General features: G+C 43.5%; 1 protein-coding gene across 1 annotated transcript in view; it reads left to right on the plus strand.

Annotated features, from left to right (window-relative positions):
- LOC117445922 (contactin-associated protein-like 4) overlaps window positions 1-21681 on the plus strand; it is a 188271-nt gene that overhangs the window by 141326 nt on the left and 25264 nt on the right. Inside the window, exons 11-13 of the mRNA XM_034081867.1 lie at window positions 5219-5325; window positions 21136-21255; window positions 21413-21613. Coding sequence (XP_033937758.1) covers window positions 5219-5325; window positions 21136-21255; window positions 21413-21613 — 428 coding nt within the window. The remainder of the gene's footprint in view (window positions 1-5218; window positions 5326-21135; window positions 21256-21412; window positions 21614-21681) is intronic.

Genomic DNA, 21681 nt, shown 5'->3' on the forward strand with positions numbered 1-21681 from the left:
TCCATGGTAATATATGCTAAGCAGCTAACCTGGTCGGGACCAGGTTAGGTTGCAGGCTAAGAGCTCAACCATAGAGCTCAACTCAGTGAAAGCACCGCCTGCTGACCAATCAGAGCTCAGTGTGCGGAGTTTAAAGCGATCAAGTCATATTACAGGAGAAAGGAAATACAGAAAAACTGCCGTCGCAGGAAAGACGGCCGGCAAAAATCACCGACTGTGTGAACGTGAACATTAATAGAATATCACCTCCATCTTCAGAGCAATCTGACTGTTATAACATTAACGTTAAGAAAGCTTACTTAAATATCGGCCACAACATAAGTAACCGGATCAGAGTACATTAAGTACAGTCCGCGGCATATCACTTCATAATGTATCACATATCTCCTTATCTGAGTCAGCTGAGCCGTATCTGGCCGTGCAACAATCACAGTGTCACATACTGTATGCAGAAGTATTATTTTAAGCAACACATAAGTTGACGAAACACTCGAGACAAATGTAATTGAAGTCAGATCGTGTTTTAGACGGGGCAGTGATATCATAAACCTGTTAATGTACGCATTCAAACACTTTTTCTTTTACCAGCTGTATTCACCTTGCAGGTGCAGCTGTGTGGCTTTTATCCTGGATAAAGTGTTTAAGTCATGGATGTTTAAAGTTTAACTTCTTCATTTTTGACTAGTATTAAAGTTCACTTTTCATTCAGGAAGTATGACGCTGCGCTGTCAGTACGCTTCTCCATGTTTGTGATTGGTCTAATGCTCCAGATACCACCCCTTTCATGTGAACGCGCACCTCACTAGATAGGACACGGCTGGCTTGAGCGATCCACTTGATAACCCGTGTCGTAGGACCGTTTAGCGAGAGCGCGTATGTTTTGGATTAGGCCAACCGGCTAACTCAAACATATCCAGGTTAGGTTGAACCAGCTTCGTAGTATAGGCCCCTGGTCGGGACCAGGTTAGGTTGCAGGCTAAGAGCTCAACTCAGTGAAAGCACCGCCTGCTGACCAATCAGAGCTCAGTGTGCGGAGTTTAAAGCGATCAAGTCATATTACAGGAGAAAGGAAATACAGAAAAACTGCCGTCGCAGGAAAGACGGCCGGCAAAAATCACCGACTGTGTGAACGTGAACATGAATAGAATATCACCTCCCATCTTCAGAGCAATCTGACTAGACTATTATAACATTAGCGTTAAGAAAGCTTACTTAAATATCTGCCACAACATAAGTAACCGGATCAGAGTACATTAAGTACAGTCCGCGGCATATCACTTCATAATGTATCATATATCTCCTTATCTGAGTCAGCTGAGCCGTATCTGGCCGTGAACGCGCACCTAACTAGATAGGACACGGCTGGCTTGAGCGATCCACTTGATAACCAGCGTCGTAGTACAGTTTAGCGAGAGCGCGTATGTTTTGGATTAGGCCAACCGGCTAACTCAAACATATCCAGGTTAGGTTGAACCTGTGTGTGTGTGTGTGTGTGTGTGTGTGTGTGTGTGTGTGTGTGTGTGTGTGTGTGTGTGTGTGTGTGTGTGTGTGTGTGTGTGTGTGTGTGTGTGTGTGTGTGTGTGTGTGTGTGTGTGTGTGTGTGTGTGTGTGTGTGTGTGTGTGTTCAAGTTCAATCTGGCAGTTTATCCAGCAGGTGCAGAGCAGACTGAAAGCATTAAGCAAACCTCTCCCCTCTCTCTCTCAGCAGACAGCGGCTTTTTTAAGTCTTAGTAGGACACCCCAGTCCAGATCAGGGCCTGTGCTGTGTTGGTTTTTAGCCTGAGGCAGTATTAGAAACCGGGGGGGATAGGATGCAAGCCCTGTGATACATTATAGCACACTGTTACACAGCGCTCAAAACTTAAAGATAAGCTACAAAGTGCAGTGGTGCAGTACGCTGTCACATTACATTGCAAAGTGTAAGTCAAGCCAGGAGACCTCCAGAGATTTATCGAGGACACATTGTTTGTGAAACTTAAACCCTTTTTAGCCTTGAAAATATTTATTCTAGATTTAGTGGTACAAGCTACATTGCAGTTCATCGTTTGACCTGCGCTAGAGTTTCTGATCCTCTCTGTAATTTTCTCTCTCTGAGTTTCTGTTTGAGGCAGCATCAGAATCAGAATCAGAATACCTTTATTAGTCCCACAGAGGGGAAATTTGCAGCGTTACAGCAGGAAAGAGCCACAGACAGTCACAGTTGCATATCTTACATGCGTTAAAGTACTAAGTTATAATATAATAAACAATATGCTAAAAAAAAGATAAAAACTAAAAAAGTTACATAATTTTCAAAAATACAGATCAAAAACAAATCAAATCTTCAAATCAAATCCTGTAGCAGTTCTTAGGATTTAGCAGCCCGGTATATATTACAGTTATTAAAGATGGCATATGTATATAAAGTATATATTGCACATAAAGCACATATTGCACATAGTTTGACAGTATTTAACAGCATGGTTACACTGCTGACAGCAAACTGGGTGTTGACACAATGACAGAAAACTCAACCAATGCTGCAGGAGAAAGAGTTGCCTACTGTGACCACAGATGTTTTTTGCCAAGAAAAGTGGAATCCTACCCACTGTAACAGAGGGCAGTGGGAGTCAGGGCAATGTGGATGTTGAAAAGATTCAGCAAAATAGGTGCATGCACAGTCTAGGACTATACTGTTTCGGATTTAGTAAAATAATGTTCTACCTGCAGTTAAATTAATAGGACAGTTCTCTGAAAAATAGTGTTTTTAGTGTGAGTTGCTGAGATGCTCTTGATTGTGACAGTGCAAGATGTAAACATGAATGGCTTTCTTATCATGTGAGCTGTAACGTTATCTAGCTCAGGAGAGGCTCTGGTCAATGGTTTGATGCACTCTTTCTTCTGTGCAGTGATATGGTAGAAAGAAAATGGTTCTTGCATCAAACAAGGTCTGTGGCCTTCAATGAATTTACAGAGGACCTTATGTGAAATATTAGGCTGAAAATGTTGATGATCAGGTATGCAAGATAATCATCCTAGGATAAATCTCTAGGATGTAGATGTGTTGACACTCTAAGGAAAAACAGCAGACATGTAAAGACATATTATGTAAAAGACCTTGGCTGTTAGCTTCAACAACCGCTGTAAGAGTCGAATGCCATGATTCTCAGCAGCATCAACTTTTATCTCTGCAGTGTTACACAGCTTCTCCTCTGCTCTGTCTCGCTTCAGTTGGCTGACTTCATTTCCTCAGGTTCACTGTCGGAATCTAGTCACTGCTTCCATCTCGCTGATGCTCACTTCATTTTTCCTTCCGTCCATCACCCTAAGCCTCTGTATCTCGCCTCCTCCCTATCTTCTCCCTTCCTGCCATCTTGAGGCATCCATGCTTTCTAATTTGTAAATCTTCTGACCATACCTATTTTCTCTCATCCTGTCAAATACCTGTCCATGCTAAGCTGGTATATAGTCTCTTGTACTTCTATTTTTAGTTTGGACTCTTGTGAGTTATACAACTTGAAATGATATATTGGTTAGGGTTGGGTATAGATGTGTAGTTATGGTGGTAATGCATCAGGCGAATAATGCTTCTCACAGGTAAAAGTTCATCATGAATTAAATGATTTCTTTATCTTTGTGTCTGCGCCCAACCCTTATGTGTTTTATAGACAGCAAAAATACAGTTTAGGTGATTAAACTTTCCATTTCAGTACCAGATTATTGGTCATTTTATCGCTCTGTGCTAAACAAAATACGCTTCCTTCTCTGCAAGATTTGCCGATAAAATCTGCTGCAAAAAAGATTCCCTTCCTGAAACATAAATCCAGTTTTAACAGTCATCCAAAGAATTTAAAAGTACATAAAGGTAAGTGTACTAACAACATAACATCTCTGTCTTCGCAAACAGGACAGTACATACTGTGAAATGAAACTCATACTCAATTTCACCTTGCTTAAACAAAGTGGTCCCTCCACTTTTTCCTGAGCTTTTAAACATGTCCCTTTTTCTGTGTATTCACATCGGAAATAGGTTTTTGATAGGATGTTCTGACAACATAATTCAGTGTCTATACACTACAGGTAAACATTGTAAATCATTTGGTGTTCATTTCTTATTTAAAGGCTTAGGGAGAGACTAAACATTCACCATATGAGTGTTTACTAATATAGAAGGTCTCTTGAAATAAAGCTTTTTCTCTGGTCTCTGATTAGATAATGAGATATTACTTATTAGAGTTCAGACTCTGTATTTTCCATGGGTGTGCAATTTACCGTTTCCTAGTGGCTCACCCAATTATATGTTTGTATTTATCTAAAAGTCAAACTCGGCTGGAATTGTACATTAATGTGAGATTGTAAAGATTGAATCACCGTTAATGTAGTTCTCCTGTGTTCATTCTGCTTATGTGACCTGTATACAAATTAGCTTATTAACTGCAGTTGATTACATTGCATCTGGTCCCAGCTTAATATACAATACATGAAACAGTTTGGAAGCTGACTTGCTAATGTTATAGGCCTCACACAGCAAATGACCTCCCCTCACCTCTAATAGCACCACTTCCACCACACACACATTCTCCTCCTGTGGAAGCACTACAGACACCACACACGGCATTCCCTGGATGGATAGTCACAGATATGGTTCTCAAAACTTTCAACAGAAAATCAAACTAATAGACATCATGGTATAGGAATCATGTTGAAATGTTGTAGTATTCTGTAAACTGAATCGTTATTGGTTCCACTTTGTGTCTGTGTAAATGGTAACATTTTTATCAGAAGCTGTAATGAATAATGTGCTGTGTGCATCTTCAGCAGATGGGAGACTGAGGAACAAAATATGTCTCCTTTTCTTGATAAAAGGTGTAACTAAATAATAAAAGCCTTTGTTCTTGGAAAGATGGGTTTGGTGGGAGTCTGAGAATGTTGTCGCTGGCTGATGCAATGTTAGTTAACACAATACTAAGAAAGGCATGTTTCAACGACGTCAGCTTTTTCTCAGAACATCCACCTCCACTCGACATGAAAATAAAGAAGTTTTCGTTTAAAAAGATTGAAACTTTGGTTTTAAGACTGCTTTCATTTTGATCCCCCCCCCCCCCCACGCACCTGCTCATCAGAATTGGCAGGTGTACTGTATGCCTGTTGTTGATTATTGTACCAAAGTCCTTGAGAAACTTTTCAGATAACTTCTCACAGACACTCTATCTGTGTCTTTGTCTCTGTCTGTCTGCAGGTGCTCTCCCAGTCACTGTGAACACGGAGGCAGATGCACTCAGTCATGGAGCACCTTCCACTGTAACTGCTCCAACAGTGGCTATCGAGGAGCCACCTGTCACAGCTGTAAGTATCCAGCACCTGGGCATCTGCAGGTCTTTAAAAATACAATTATGAAAATTAAACGTATTTAATTTTAGGTTGAAAAGGGGTCGGCTATTTTTGAGGGTTTTTATTATCTGACATTATGCTTTAATTTAGGTTGTAGTCACTTAAAAGACATATCATCTGATTATTGTGTTTGAACAGTTGAGGTGGCTTGGGTTGCAGTTTTTAATCAATTTTCTATACATAATACTAATAAAAGCATTGACAAGGGGCAACTTCCAAAGTATTCACAAGGGAAGCCAAATACAATTTGATCCATTTCATTTGTTTAGTTCTTTTTTTGTCCTGATCCATCTATATAAAAACCTGTAAAAAATTAGCTGATCATCATGATGATTCTCAAAGGGGCGTGGCCAGCAGCAGCTCATTAGCATTTAAAGCTAAAGACACAGGTTTATGGGATGCTACAATGCATGATCTGTTTGGTATTTCAAGCCAAACGCTTCAGACATGTTTTGTATATAACTGAGAACTATAATATATTCATTCATTATTCATATATCATTTATATAACAAACACAAATACATATAAAATAATGAAGAACACCGTTAAGACTATACTTCCATTTTCTCCATTTGATAAGGAGACAAAAGTGTGTGTTTTTGTGCCTTAATAGTTTAAACAGTTAAATACAATAATGTGCAGATAAATATAGTCATAACCTTTCTCCTTTTGTCTCTGAGTGCAACATTTTAATAGTAGGCTGACATCAAATGTTCACACATTGCGAATGATTGGGTTAATGAGGATTAATACAGGATTCCAGACATGATTTCACTGCTTCTGTTTAAATAACTGGGAGACCCCATGTCTCCTAACAATTAATTTGCTTTTGTGTTTTTTTCTATTCCATTGTTTCAGAACTTTAATTAGCTAAGTTCAGTTCGGAATAGAATAAACAGATTGTCTGTGTATTATAATGACATTTCTATTGAATTTCAATGTTTTTGTTTTTGGCATTTTGAGACCTGCAGATGGACCACTATCTCTTTATTAAATGTGTGTTCATATTTCTGTGATAGTTATGTGTGTGCAACAGTCTTAAGGGACAGGAAAGGCTGCTTTTCTCTCAAATATTTTGATCTGCATTATTTTTTCGAAGAAGAAAGACAATGAGGGTCTGTATTTGAGTACAAGAAGCTTACTAATGCAAGATACAAGTATGCTATCCGCTTCATCTGTAAAATTGAGCAAGCCACGAGGGCCGATTCCATGGCTAAGAAGCTGCTAAGTAACAATGTTATGGATTTTTGGAAAGAAGTGAGGGCTATTAATAAATGCAAAATATCTCTACCATGCACTGTTGACGGAACATCCGGAACAGACAATATTGTGGAGTTATGGCGACAGCATTATAGTACCTTATTCAACTGTGTCCAAAGTGAACTGTATAGGGTAGATGATATTGATAACAATGAGTCAATGGTGATAATGCCACATGAGGTGTGCCAAGCTATAAACAAGCTGTCAGACAACAAAGCCAGTGGTGTAGATCATATTTCTGCTGAACATCTTAAATATGCCAGTGTAAAGATAGCTCCTCTTCTTTCTATTTGCTTTACTGCCTTTATGAGTCATGGCTTGTTACCAGACTCAATGTTGTCTGTTCTGTTGGTGCCAGTTATTAAGGACAAAGCCGGTAAAGTGGGAAGCCTAGATAACTATAGGCCCATAGCATTAACCAGCATATTGTCAAAAGTCCTAGAAAGAATTCTGCTGGACAGATTAGATGACTTTATTAACTCAACAGATAACCAGTTTGGCTTTAAGGCTAAACATGGCACTGACTTGTGTATATACGCCTTGAAGGAAATTGTCAACAAATATAGAGGTAATAACTCCTCAGTTCTTATGTGTTTCATTGATGCTTCTAAAGCCTTTGATCGTGTTAATCATAGGAAGTTATTTGTTAAACTGAGTCAAAGAGGGGTGCCCAAATACATTGTGAGAATTCTGGTCTACTGGTATGGCCACCAGACTATGCAAGTCAAATGGGGCAATAGGGTCTCAGCCCCATTTGGGGTTAGCAATGGTGTCAGACAAGGTGGAATTATGTCCCCAGTTCTTTTTAACCTTTATATTGATGATCTGTCTAAGCGACTGAGAGCCTGTAATACTGGATGCATGATTGGTAGTACTCTAGTGAACCATATAATGTATGCAGATAATCTTGTTGTGCTGAGTCCATCTAGCGCTGGTCTTTAGCAGCTTCTTGCTGTTTGTTCTGTGTATGGTGTGGAACATGACATCAAATACAACGCCAGTAAGAGTGCTGTCATGATCTTTAGAACCAAAGAAGATAAATGTCTTACATTTCCTGATTTTAAATTGTCTGATATTAATCTTAGTGTCTGTAATAAGTTAAAATATCTTGGACACTTTATTACAGAACAAATGACAGATGATGAAGATATTTATAGGCAATGCCGCATGATGTATGCACAAGCAAACATTCTCCTACGTAGGTTTGGTGCGTGTACAGATGGAGTGAAGATGTCTATGTTCAGAGCATATTGCACACCGCTCTATACAGCACATTTGTGGTCAAACTACAGAAAAGCAAGTTTACGGAAACTTCAAGTAGCTTATAATGATGCCATGAGAATATTGCTGAAGAGACCTCGATGGTCTAGTGCAAGTGAAATGTGTGTGGCTGCAGGAGTCAATACTCTACAAGCTGTTTTAAGAAATCTTATGTATAAATGTATTTGCAGCTTAATGACTGATAATGAAATCCTCTTGGCCTTATCGAACATAAGGTTTAGGACTACACGCTACCAATCGCAGCTGTGGAGACATTGGTATAGTTGTCTCTTTGTAGGACACTGATTTAAATTATTCTTAAACTATTAATTCTTTTTACGCTGTGTATGTAATTTATTATATGTAATGTCTTGTCTTTTATCTGGACCCTGAGTCTGTAATAAAGTTTTCATTCATTCATTCAATGAAAATGGTCAAAAACAAGATAAAACATGATTTTAGTTCACAATTAGCACAACAAAAAATGGCATTAGCTTTCTTTCTCAAACTTTTACATTACCTCTCAGCCTGTGGGGACACATTTTCCATGGCGCCTCTCAACAAAAACAGCTTGAAACATAATACAGAACTAAAGTGTCACATTATCCACTGAGAGGCAGCTGAAGAAAGAACAAAGTCATCCTGCTGTAGATGAAAGCCACAATTTTCACCTATTTGAAAATGGCACACATCAACCCCTGATTTGGAGCAAGTGGTGTGAACTTTTTTCTACCCATTGATATTTTCATTTTAGAGGTATGAGGTTTCTGTGAAGTCCCTGTAAATAGGTTATTTTTATTTCAATCTCTAGCTTCTCCTGATGTGCTGCTTTTTCACAGCTTCTTATATTGAGTCACAATCAACAATACAATTGTTTCAATAAAATTGAATTGGAATGAAATACTTCTTGTTAGGCCCAGAACAAGCCTCTATATTGTTTAACTCCTTTACAAGGTTTCGTAACAATCGATAGAAATGGAAAGGAGAGAAGAGAGATGAAACCATAAAGAATGAGGAGAGAGAGAGCGATAAATACAGTGTAAGGGGAAGAGAAGAAGAGGGGAGACTAGCATGTGAGAAAATGAGAGTGAGCCCTAAGACAAATTGTTCTTTCGACATAAATGGATTTCAACGTACTGCCTGTAGTGTTTTAGGTGAGTCAAAATAGAAATTAAAGAGATTCTGTCTTTGATTACACCGCCAAGCATTGATTGAATCCTCTACGCGCTGGTGGTGTGATCAGCTCCGGGCCACCACAGGTACATACATATATATATACACACACAGCTCACCTCTGGATGACTGTAATCGGCTCAAAACCTTTTCTAAAGCTTTCTATATCAAGTAATATGCTGTGTTTATTGTGTTTATTGTATTTTGTTACTCTGGCACAACAATTTCCTTCGGGATGAATACAATCTATAGGTTACTTACGTAACCCCAGTCTCAGAGTAACATGAAGTGAGATGTCTCACTATGGGATGCGCCTCATCGCGGAGCAAACAGAAGCATCAATCTCATTACGCCAATCCTGATTGGCTGGTGATCTTGACGTCAACGTCAGGGGAAATCACCCCCTATAAGTAGCCTGCGCCACGACGCATGCGTCATTCAAAATAAGCACCTCTTTTCGCTTCACCATAGCAAGGAGGGCCGTCTGGTGAGACATCTCACTTCATGTTACTCTGAGTGCTGGGGTTACGTAAGTAACCTATAGTTCTCATTCATAACACTCCGTTCGATGTCTCACTATGGGATATTGTAGCTCCCGTATTGCCAGACGAGCTTATCTTGAAGATCACCGATCAACCAGAATTTAACAGGTGGAGTCCCGACTCAACAAGGTGCCCAGCACTGCTCGGGCCACGCTTGGAGCGGAGACGTCTAGCCTGTAAAAGCGGACAAAAGTGAGCGGCGAGGACCAGCTCGCCGCTGCACAGATGTCTTGGATGGAAACACCCTTGAACAAAGCCCAGGATGTAGCCAGGCCCCGAGTCGAGTGAGCCCGCAGACCCGAAGGTGCTTGCAGATTCTGACTCGTATAGGCCAAAGCAATCGCCTCCACGATCCAGTGGGAGAGCCGTTGCTTAGTAACAGGCTTACCCTTGTGAGGTTTAGCCCAGGACACGAAGAGTTGGTCATTAAGATGAAGCTCTTTTGATCTGTCCATATATGTGTGTAAAGCCCGGACTGGACACAACAGATCCTGCTGCTGCTCCCCGGAGGAAACCAGCTGCGGAGGAAATGCCTCAATGTCAATTGGGGTACACGAACCAACCACCTTTGGTGTAAAGGCAGGGTTGGGTTTCAACAACACTCTCGTTTGCCCTGGGGCGAACTGAGTGCATGAAGGATGTACAAACAGTGCATGGATATCGCTGACCCGCTTGGCGGATGCCAGGGCCAGTAACAGCACTGTCTTGAGTGACAGATGTTTCATGTCAGCTCCTTCCAGGGGTTCAAATGGGGTCATTTTGAGCCCATTTAAAACCACTGCCAGGTCCCATAAGTGCACCAGCGACCTGGAGACAGGGAGGAGCCTGCGAGTTCCCTTCATAAAACGGCAAACCAAAGGATGTTGGCTAGCCGTCTTACCCTCAAAGCCCACATGGCATGCAGCAATAGCAGCCAGGTACACCTTGATCGTGGAAAAAGCTCTGTATTTATCGATCAAGTCCTGTAGAAATGATAAAATCACCCCGACAGGACATTGAAAAGAGATGTGTCCTTCTTGAAGGCACCACTCCTCAAACACCCTCCACTTACAGTCGTAAAGAGACCTGGTGGAGGAAGCTCTCGCACTCTGAATAGTGTTTATCACCTTCTGAGGGAGTCCCACTGTATTCAGATTGTACCACTCACGGGTCAGGCCCATAGTGCCCCGCACTCTGGGCGTGGGTAAAGGATCGCCCCCCCCCCCCGCCTGAGACAATCTGTCCCTGCGTGGTGGGGGCTGCCATGGCTGCCCGCACAACAGCTGATATATCTCCGCCAGCCCGTACATTGCGGGCTAGGGCGGAAACATCAGAGTAAGTGTGTGGCGTTGCTCCTTCACTCTGGCCAGAGTTGGGGGTAACAGAGCCAGGGGTGGGAACACGCACAGAGGACCCGGAGGTCGATCGTGTACGAGTGTGTCCCCGCCTAACAGTGCGTTTAAATCGTGCATTAAAGAGAACAGCTGTCATTGAGCATTTTCTCCTTTTGCGAACAGACTTAACGCGGCTCCGCCGTAACGCACCCACAGCGGACTCCCGATCCTTGGATGAGGAGTCCAGTCTGCATAGAGTGGTGCACCTCTGGACAGTAATTCTGTCCCGAGGTGCATAACTCCCGGTACCTGTGTCGCTCTCAGAGAGAGGAGACGTCTGCCGCTCCAAGGGATCAGTTTGTGTGCCAGTGTGTGTGACTGGAGACAATGCAACCTCCCCTGGCGGTTCATACACGATATCGTGTTGTATGTCCTCACGAGGACATGGTGTCCTCTGAGAGAAGGCAGGAAGCGTTTTAGGGTGGGGAACACCGCTAAAAGCTCCGGGTAGTTTACGTGTGCCCGCTGGAGGTCTCTGCTCTAGGGACCTCCCACCGGGCGACCTTCGTAAATCCCCTATCAGCCTGTCTGACCTGCGTCCGTGGTGACCACCTTCCGTGAAAGGACAGCACCCGTAGGCGCGTCCCGCACTAGAAAAGTCGGGTGTAGTGCCACTACGCATTACATAATAACCAATACTCTCCGCACGCCGTGGCGCGCAGGGTTTAGTTTTATTATGAGGCCCATGTTGAGTGGGTGCTTTACGAGGACATTTTTCCCCGTAATCTGACTCCGCTCGGTGGGCATTATAGATAAAACCCTTCTTTCTTGGAGAGAGAGAGAACTTCTCTCTCCAGAATATGGGTTGACTCTCTCTGGGTTTGTGAAAACAGATCAAGTATAACTGTTTTGAGAAGCCCAGGCAGATGTCGTGAGTATCTCCTGCTGTATGCTCCTTAGAGCCAGCTGAGATGTCATGCTTACGGCTCCGGCCGGCACTGCGCATGCGCGTGACGGAGGTGCCTTCACAGCTCTAGCCGGCACTGCGCATGTGCGTGGCGGTGGTGCCGTTAAAGCCCCAGCCGGCACTGCGCATGCGCGTGGCGGTGGCTTCACGGACCCGTCAATAATCCGCCTTTTGAGAGATGCCGTAGCTGCTCTCAAAAGGGGAAGAATTGGCGGGCTGTCCTTTACAGCTCTAGCCGGCACTGTGCATGCGCGTGACGGTGGAGCCTTCACGACCCCAGCCGGCACTGCGCATGCGCGTGACGGTGGAGCCTTCACGACCCCAGCCGGCACTGCGCATGCGCGTGACGGTGGAGCCTTCACGACCCCAGCCGGCACTGCGCATACGCGTGGCGGTGGTGCCTTCACAGACCTGTTTATTATCCGCCTTTTGAGAGAGGCCGTAGCTGCTCTCAGAAGGGGACTTATAGTTAACGGACTGTTTATTGTTTTTCTTTTCATTTTTTTGAGCTGCGCCCTTGGCCGAAGCCTGGATGCGTCAGCGGAAAATGGTTTATTCAAACAAGAAATATGTGACATGTGTTTTATGCGGACTTGAGGATGACGTTGAGGCATCTCTCGAGGCGGCAGGCAGGGACACGTTTAGAGCCGGGGAAAGAACTTCCAGCTCTGTCACAGAGGGGAGAAGGAGGGGCTGTCAGGCCGCTTGCTTCTTCTTCCTCGACTGCTGGCCGAAATTCTGGGTTGGCTGCGCCTGGGCTTCAGCCGGAACCGGAGATTTTCTAGGCCAACTCGCCCTCGTCTCCTGCCTGGGCTGGGGACTCGGGGTGGGCTGCGACCTCTGCTGTCCTGGTACTTTAAACCTAGCAGGGTTCGGTGCAGCTTGGGCGAAGGGCCGCTGTTGCGAAGGGCCGCTGTTGCGAAGGCAGCGGCTGGACCCTTCGAGGGAGACGGAGGTGGAGGGCCTCGTCTTCCTTCTTTTTCGACTCGCACTTCCTCTGCATGGAAGCGAGAGCGGAGCCGAAAATCCCCTCGGGAACGATGGGCATGTCAAGCACATCTTCATTTTCCCGGTCTGGGAGGTTGGTGAGGTTGAGCCATCTAGCTCTTTCCTGCACCACCAGTGGGCATCCCCTGCAAAGGTTCGGATGTGTTGCTCAAACAATTACCGGTTGCCTTGTCACAGTCAATCTGCTCGACAAAATATGTTTGTCATTTTTATTTTCCTGCGATGATGGTTCTTCAGGACTGCTTCTTAAGCTCTAATCACACTCTCGCAGACTTTTCCGGTGTTTCTAAATTAGATGACAATGTATGTGTGTCATTTAAGAGGAAAAGATGCCTGTTTTTTTTGTTGTTATTACTGTCAGGAAATGTACAACCTAACCCTGGTCCGCCCAGTAGTAATAGTCAGATCGCTACTCCTGCTGATTTTAAAGCTAGGTCTGGGTTGGGTTTCATCCACTTGAATGTACGCAGTCTGTTAGGTAAATTAGATTTTGTCCGTATCTGGGCAAAATCGACTGACGCTGACGTCATTGTCTTATCAGAAACATGGCTAAATAAATCTATTTTGGCCTCTGACATTGCCTTAAATGGTTTTAATGTGTATCGTACCGACCGGCCTAATAAAGGTGGTGGCGTTGCAATTTATGTTAAGAATAAGTTCAGTGTAACCACATTAATTTCCAAATCGATCAGTAAGCAATTTGAATTTTTAGCCTTAAATATAGAAGTGGCAAAGGGTCAACAGGTCATGGTGGTGGGCAGCTACAGACCCCCCTCAGCTGTCAAAGACTCCTTGTCTTCACTAGCAAATATTTTATCACAACTAGACTACAAGGAAATAGTGCTACTTGGAGATTTTAACTGGGACTGGTTAACTGCAGTGTCAGAGGATTTTAAAAACCTTTGTATCTCTTTAAATGTTACTCAGATTGTGGACAGTCCTACTCGCCCAAATATGAAGTCCCCTAATAAATCCTCCCTAATTGATCTCATTTTAACTAATGTTCCCCATAAATATTCTTCTGTGGGAGTATTTGCAAATGATCTTAGCGATCACTGTGTTGTAGCCACAATTAGGGACACTAAGGTCCAAAAGGTTAAACCTCGCATTATCATCAAGAGAGACATAAAACATTTTGTGGAGCAGGGTTTTGTGCATGATCTGTTTGATTTTGATTGGGGAAAAATCGATCTGTGTGCTGATGTTGAAACCGCATGGTCTTATTTTTATTTTGGTTTTATGGAGATCATTGATAGACATGCACCCCTGCGTAAATTTAGAGTAAAGGGACGAGACAATCCTTGGTTTTCTGCTGAGCTGTCTAGTCTCCTTCATGAGAGAAACAAGGCCTGGGCAAAGGCTAGGAAATCAGGCTCAGAGATAGAATGGCTGCGTTTTAGGCAGCTAAGGAATAGCTTCACTTCAAATGTCAAAAGTGCAAAGTCAAAGTACTATTTGTCAGTTACCACAGAAAACCTAAATAATCCTAGGACATTTTGGAAAACAATAAAATCGATATCAACCGGTGAGATCCGTAATGAGCTACCTCCGTGCCTTACCACAGCATCTGGCCCTATATCGGACAGGGCTACTATGCTAAATTGCTTTAATGAGCATTTTGTGTCCTGTGGTTCTCTATTTGATTCTGTCACTAACTCTGCTTCTGTAAACACCACAGTCTGTGACTCTGAACAACGTGGTCTGGAAAACCCTTTCAGTTTTACCCCTTTTACTGTTGATGTTGTTCATGAAGCCTTATCTAAGCTAGATCCTAGGAAACCGGCTGGCCCGGACAACTTAGAACCTTTCTTTTTAAAGATAGCTGCAGACTTTATTGCTCCACCTCTTACTTCTCTTTTTAACCTCTCCCTCAGCACAAATACAATTCCAAAAGTATGGAAGTCTGCTTATGTCTTGCCTTTACTGAAAGGAGGGGAGGCAACTATTTTAAATAACTATAGGCCAATCTCTAAATTGTCAGTTCTGGCTAAGGTTCTTGAACGCCTAGTGAGTGAACAGGTAAAGGAGTTTTTATGTACAAATGACATCCTGTCTAAACATCAGTCAGGATTCAGAAAGAAACACAGCACCATCACTGCCACAATGAAAGTGGTGAATGACATTACGAGTATTTTAGATAATAAGCAGAGTTGTGCAGCTCTGTTTATTACATTACATTACATTGCATTTAGCTGACGCTTTTATCCAAAGCGACTGACAATAAGTACATTCGACCAGGAAGACACAACCTTGAGGAAAACAGAATCATATAAGTACATCAGGTTTCATAGAGCCAATCAGTTGCCAGTGCTACTCAACTGGCTTTAGATAAGCCAGTCCTTTATTAGTATATAAGTGCTCTATTAGCAGTTCTTTGTTAGTCATTCTATCTAAGGTTTATTGACCTTTCCAAAGCATTTGACACCGTTGATCATCTCATCTTAAAGCAGAGGCTACTCAGTATTGGCCTATCCAGCCTTGCAGTGGGGTGGTTTGTGAACTACCTCTCTGAAAGGTCCCAATGTGTTCATTTTGATGGACTGTCTTCTGAGTGGTTAAACATTTCTAATGGTGTACCACAAGGTTCTGTTTTAGGACCACTTTTATTCTCCATAAATATTAACAGCGTAGGTGATAATGTGGATGAAGCTACTTTACATTTTTATGCGGATGATACTGTGATGTATTGTGCGGTGATGTATTGTGCGGGGCAACGACGGCCATGGCCGTCGTTGCCCCGCACTTTGGCCGTGATGCCCTGTTAAAAAAAATGCAATTCACGGCCAAAGTGGCCTTTGTGCCCCTGTCAAAAGTAAAAAAAAATGTCCTGTGGTATTGGTATTTTGACTAGCAATTTAGTTAAATTGTTTCGTTTATCAACGCTACAACATAGCGTTTCGTGAGTCGGTTGTTGTTGTTGGGGGGGAAAGCAAACAGCTGTTTGCTGCGGAGCACAGCGCGAGCAGGCTCCCGTGAGCGGGAGGGCGCTCCTTCTTCACTACAGACTATCGCGCCACCTAACCATTCGCCAAAATGTTTTTAATACGAGCGGTAACCGGCCAAGCGCCGTGCAAAAAACAATCTTCTAATAAAAGAAAGTCACCGGAGGAGTTAAAGGAGTGACAGGGAGTTGGCTGCAGTGCCGCGTCCTAAAACCCTTTTATAATCTATCGATTAGATTTATGATTCGAAAATTATAAAAGTAGGGTAGACATGTGGAGATTATCCGGCTGAACAAAACGTGCATTTATCAAACAGGTTTGTTTTCCACAGACCTTATTTCCAGCTATTTTCCAAAACCCTGTGGAGAAATTCCATTGCTTTTTGTGGAGGGAACCAGCAGCTTACTTCCTGGTTTCAGGACGCGTCACTGCACCTCTCAATATGATGCCAGTATAAACAAGGTCTTCTGTCGGCTCTGTACATCAATGCGGACCTATGCTGACAAGTAAGTGAAGAGTAGACAATATAAAGGTATTGGCGAAATGTCCCAGCAGTTTAGGATAATGAAGGTTCTAATCTACTCTACATGTCTAACTCCTAATGACAGGAAGGCAGAAAGTGCATTATACAAATAATAATACTCATAATAATGGCAGACATTTTTTAACAATGACCACAATATCATTATTTTAATAAACCAAATATGAACAATTGAGGAAAATGAGGAAGAACTGATGATTAAAATGTTGTAGTACAAGTAGTAGTAGTTGTAGTAGTAGTTGTAGTTAGTGCATAAATTATTGCAACAAATGTGTTAATTTACTTCATTATTAGTCGATTTTTTTTTTGGTGGACGAATGCTCCGGGCCAGTGGTTACAATGGTGGGGCCAGTGACAATACAATTTTACCCTTACTGTCTACCCCTGACTGACTTATGTGGTTTATGGCTGAACTTAACGTATACGTTTAAGACACACTATTGCTGTTCAGCCGTTTTTAAAACGACTGGTGTTGACGTTAGTGCTACACTTTTCAGTCATGTTGATTGACCAGCGTAATTTAACCAAACAGCCTTTGTGCCCTGTCATGTGGCCTTTGTGCCCTGTCATGTGGCCTTTGTGCCCTGTCATGTGGCCTTTGTGCCCTTAAAAAAAATGTGAACGGGAAGGCCAAATGGCCTTGCCCCTAAAATGACGAAATTCCAAGCCTGGTGCAGGTCCCACCATTAAGGAGGCTGTTGTTAAATTACAGGCTGTTTTTAACACTATTCAGACTCAGTTCTCTGAATTAAAGCTTCTTTTAAATGTGGATAAAACCAAGGTAATGCACCAGAGCCTGTTTTAGATATTGTAACTACGCAAGGAACACAACTTGAAGTTGTTGCCTGTTACAAATACCTTGGTATCTGGCTTGATGATTGTCTCTCTTTTAAACTTCATGTCAATAACCTGCTAAAAAAAACTGAGGGTTAGGCTAGGGTACTTTTTCAGAAACAAGTCCTGTTTTTCGCTTGAGGCCAGGAAAAGGCTAGTCACTGTGACCTTTTTACCTGTGCTGGACTATGGGGATCTGGTCTATATGAATGCACCTGCCAATTGCCTGGTCAAGTTAGATGCTGCGTATCACAGTGCACTAAGATTTGTGACAAACTGTAAAGCATTAACCCATCACTGCACCCTGTATACAAGGGCTGGTTTGCTTTCACTAACTGTACGGAGGCTCAGTCACTGGTACATTTTTATATACAAAGCCATGCTAGGGAAACTTCCATCTTATATCTGCTCTCTGATCTCACGGAGGATTGTAAGTGGCTACTGCCTGAGATCGAATGCAGTGGTTTTATTAAATGTGCCAACTGCTAGGACTGTCTTAGGGAAGACAGCTTTTAGATGCGCAGCTCCTCTGTCTTGGAATAGTCTGCAAATTAAATGGAAACTGAACAATCTGGTGCCACTAAATGTTTTTAAAGCTCGGTTGGATGCTAGTCAATCAGAAGCTATTGGTACCTGTTTATGTGGATAATTATGTAAATGATGCTGGATGATGTCCTTTTGTTGTTCTGTTTATGCTTTTATGTTTCATGTGGAACTACTTGAACAGGTCTCCCTTGGAAAAGAGATCAATGATCTCAATGGGATTTTATCTGTATAAATAAAGGTTTGAAATGAAATGAAATGACCACCATGATCCCCATTACCTTGCCCGTGGCCTGGACGGCGCAGCGTTGGACACGGAGACAAATGTCTGTGACCGCGGCTATCTCGTCCAGAGTGGCCGGTCCAGGATTGCTCGACAGATCCTCACAGAGCTCCGCTTGGTACGCGGTTAGCATCGGTCCGTTTTTACTGGCATCGTGGGGTTCCTGCTTGGTGACGGGCCCATCCTCGGTAGGAGGTGGGCTGCCACCAGCGGTTCCATAGGCGGTATGCGGAGCAGGCCGAGCCTCTCCATACCGTCACAGTCAAGGGAGGAGGCACCCTGGATTGGGGCCTTGTTGCTAAAGGGCCGGTCTCTCCACGAGACCGACACCTCATCCAACATCTCCAGGAAGACCGGAAGGAGTTGCCTCTTCGTCCTCGTTGTTTGGGAAAAATATTTCCCCTCGTAACGGGACCTGGAGGTCTCCTTGGCCATTTCGGGCCACGGGATGTCTAACCTGGACGCAGCGCGCTGACACACGGCCTGCAGGTCCATGCTGAGACAGGGCGAAGCTGGTGTGCTATCGCCCGGGAGAGCAGCCATCGCTCCCGGCTTTGCAGCCTGAGCCGATGACATGAAGATGTCGTCTTCCTGCTCATCCGAGTCAGACAGGAGGAACTCAGAGGTATCCTCTTCGTCCTCCATGTAGTCTAACTCTAGGACATCTTCCGCGGGTGAAACCATGGTGAGGTCCAGCCGGGAGCCCCAGCTTGGTAAAGCGTGGGGCCCCGTTCCCGCGTCTCTTGCCGCCACCGGGTCTCGGCCTGATATGGCGCGGGATTCCGGTTATGCGGCTGCCGCTGTCGATGAGCCCCAGACCGACCCAGTGAGGGGCGCCATCTCTGCGGCGGACGCCCCCGTGTCTTGATTGCCAGCCGGCAAACCAGTGGACATGAGGGGGTCCTGTCCCGACAGGCTAGCTTGTTGTGCTAACCTTCGGCGGAGGCTCTTCATGGTGAAGCGGGCACGAGCCGGGGTTGTCAATGGCCTCCTGGGCGTGTTCCAGCCCGAGGCAGGACGAACAGATCTGGTGTGAGTCTGTGCCTGACACTTTCAACCCGCAGCCGCAGAGCCGAGCCTCCGAGTTCCTGACTCCTCTGGTGTGAGGGAGAGAGGCGTCCATCTTATACACTGCGTGGCGTGAAGAGGACCCGCTCGTAACAGGTACGTCGAGAGAAAAAATTGTTCCCAACCTGTCTTTAATCCGTAGAAAAGGGACGGTGTGGGTCTTCTTTCTCAAAGAATATTATCTGGTGTGGTAATATCCTTTTAATCCTTTTTCCTCCTTCGTGGAAGGGAAAAGAAAAGACGTCCTCGCTACCGTGGTGTCGGCAGTGAGGGAAAAAAACAAGCTAGCAACGGGTGTGTTGCTAACTTGAGAATAAAAACCTTACCTTAATTCCAGAGGAAGAACGGCGAGGTTGATTATAATACTAACTGGTGTGTTAGTACTATACTCTTCTGCGAGGCAGAATAGGGTAGCCGGCTAACGCCCGTCGACCGAAATTAGCTTTTGGTTCAGTCTGTGGACTGTTAAGCTAGCCCGGCTACCATTAGAGATGTGCTCTGAAGCGAGAAGAGGTGTTTGAATGACGCATGCGTCGTGGCGCAGGCTACTTATAGGGGGTGATTTCCCCTGACACTGACGTCAAGATCACCAGCCAATCAGGATTGGCGTAATGAGATTGATGCTTCTGTTTGCTCCGCGATGAGGCGCATCCCATAGTGAGACATCGAACGGAGTGTTATGAATGAGAACTTATCTTATCTTATCTTAAGGAACTGACTATGGAAAAATCTGACTGACGTGAGCAAAAGCAAAAATGGGGAAATGTTCTTCCACTGTTAAAAAATGTACTCCTATGACTTCTTTCCCCAGCACTGTATATTGTAGAGTGTGTGTTAGTCTGAGTGTGCATGTGTGTGCAAAGCTTATCCAACCAGAGATATTCCCATATTTCAGATTTCACCTAATTTAGTGCAGTTGTTGCCGGATAAAACATTTTCACACAACTTTTTATTGTTGCTCAATGCCGTTTTAAAGGGTCCCTATTGTGCTTTTTGGGGTTCCCCTTTCCTGTTGTGTCATATAGGTTTATTTGCATGTAAATGGTCTGCAAAGGCTAACAAGTTCCCTCCATAGGGAGGTGTCTCTCTCAGCACCAGCAATTTACATCTAAGAGGCATTCACAATATATTCTATTTTGGTTTGAATAACGAACTAGCAGCTCTCATCAGGGTTGAGTTTTTTCTGATTTCTTTGCATACTTTTAACAGCAACATTTGAGGATGTTGAGTCAACTTTACTGTTACAAAATGGGTGGTAGGCACAAATGACACGAGTGTTTTTGCCCCCTCACAAGTTCCACTTCAGTTGAGTGAGGAAACTGAAATATTTGTTAAACAAAGTCATGCCATCCAATATGTTCTTGGTTGGATGATCCAACCAAGAACATATGATAAATCAAGCAAGATAATCTTCACATTTGTGGTGGAATATTATTAATTTTTTGGGATCTGGTAAAATCATGACAACTTTTGAAATCCTCTCACCTGTGATGTACAGGTTAAAGGTTCACTGAATATACTATTGATTCACCATTATGATTTCCTCAAGATTCATATTGGAAGGATTTGATGCTATCTTTATGAACTTTTTTTTGTCGCAGTGTTTGTTCAGGAGGTCAAACACGTTCTTTGTTGGCTTTTAGTTGTCAAGATAACATTGGCTTATGGATGCGTAATCTACTCGGCTACTAACTGACTTCCAACATCAGATCACACTCTGCATAAAACATGTGACGCTAAGCTTTCTCCATCACTCTGCCGATTCTCTGATGCCAACACTGTTTGCAACTCCTTTCTCCACCCTAACCACTCGAAGCAGAGCATTGTTGGCCACATCTAACCGTAAAAATTGCCACTAAATATCTAATTCTTTGTTTTTAGAGGCTCCAAATGAGATGAAGCCAGTAATGTAGACTGATAGTAGTGTTAAACCTTGTTTTAAGGAGTTGATTGCAGCGATGTTTCATCACAAATCCCATTGTAAAAAAGTTATTATTGGTGATATCCTTTTATTGCATTTTCTATCACAGCGAGATATGAACAGTCATGTGAGGCGTACAAACACAGAGGCAACACATCAGGACATTATCACATAGACGTGGACGGTAGTGGACCAATCAAACCCCAGCTCATCTACTGTAACATGACAGGTAACACACAGATACACACAAATACACACATGCACACAATTTGATTCACCTAATCTCTTCATGTTTGAGCCTTTTATACCATGAAAGCTTCAATGTATTTTGTATTTATGGAATTTTCTCTTCCTCTGTGTCTCAACTGTTTTCGTCTCTCCCCCAGAGGACATGGCATGGATGGTGATCCAGCATAATAACACCGAACTGACCAGAGTGCATTCATCCCCGGAGAGAAACCAACATGTATCACACTTTGACTATGCTTCTGAAGAGGAGCAGTTAGCAGCAATCACCAGCCAATCAGAGCACTGCGAGCAGGAGCTGTCCTACCACTGTAGGAAGTCCCGCCTGCTCAACATGCCAGGTAAGACTTACTGTACTGTGCGTCCCTACTCGCATAGTATCCGAGAAACAAAAGATTGCACCCAAACC

Source organism: Pseudochaenichthys georgianus, chromosome 4, assembly GCF_902827115.2.
Source record: "Pseudochaenichthys georgianus chromosome 4, fPseGeo1.2, whole genome shotgun sequence".
Taxonomy (NCBI): Eukaryota; Metazoa; Chordata; class Actinopteri; order Perciformes; family Channichthyidae; genus Pseudochaenichthys; species Pseudochaenichthys georgianus.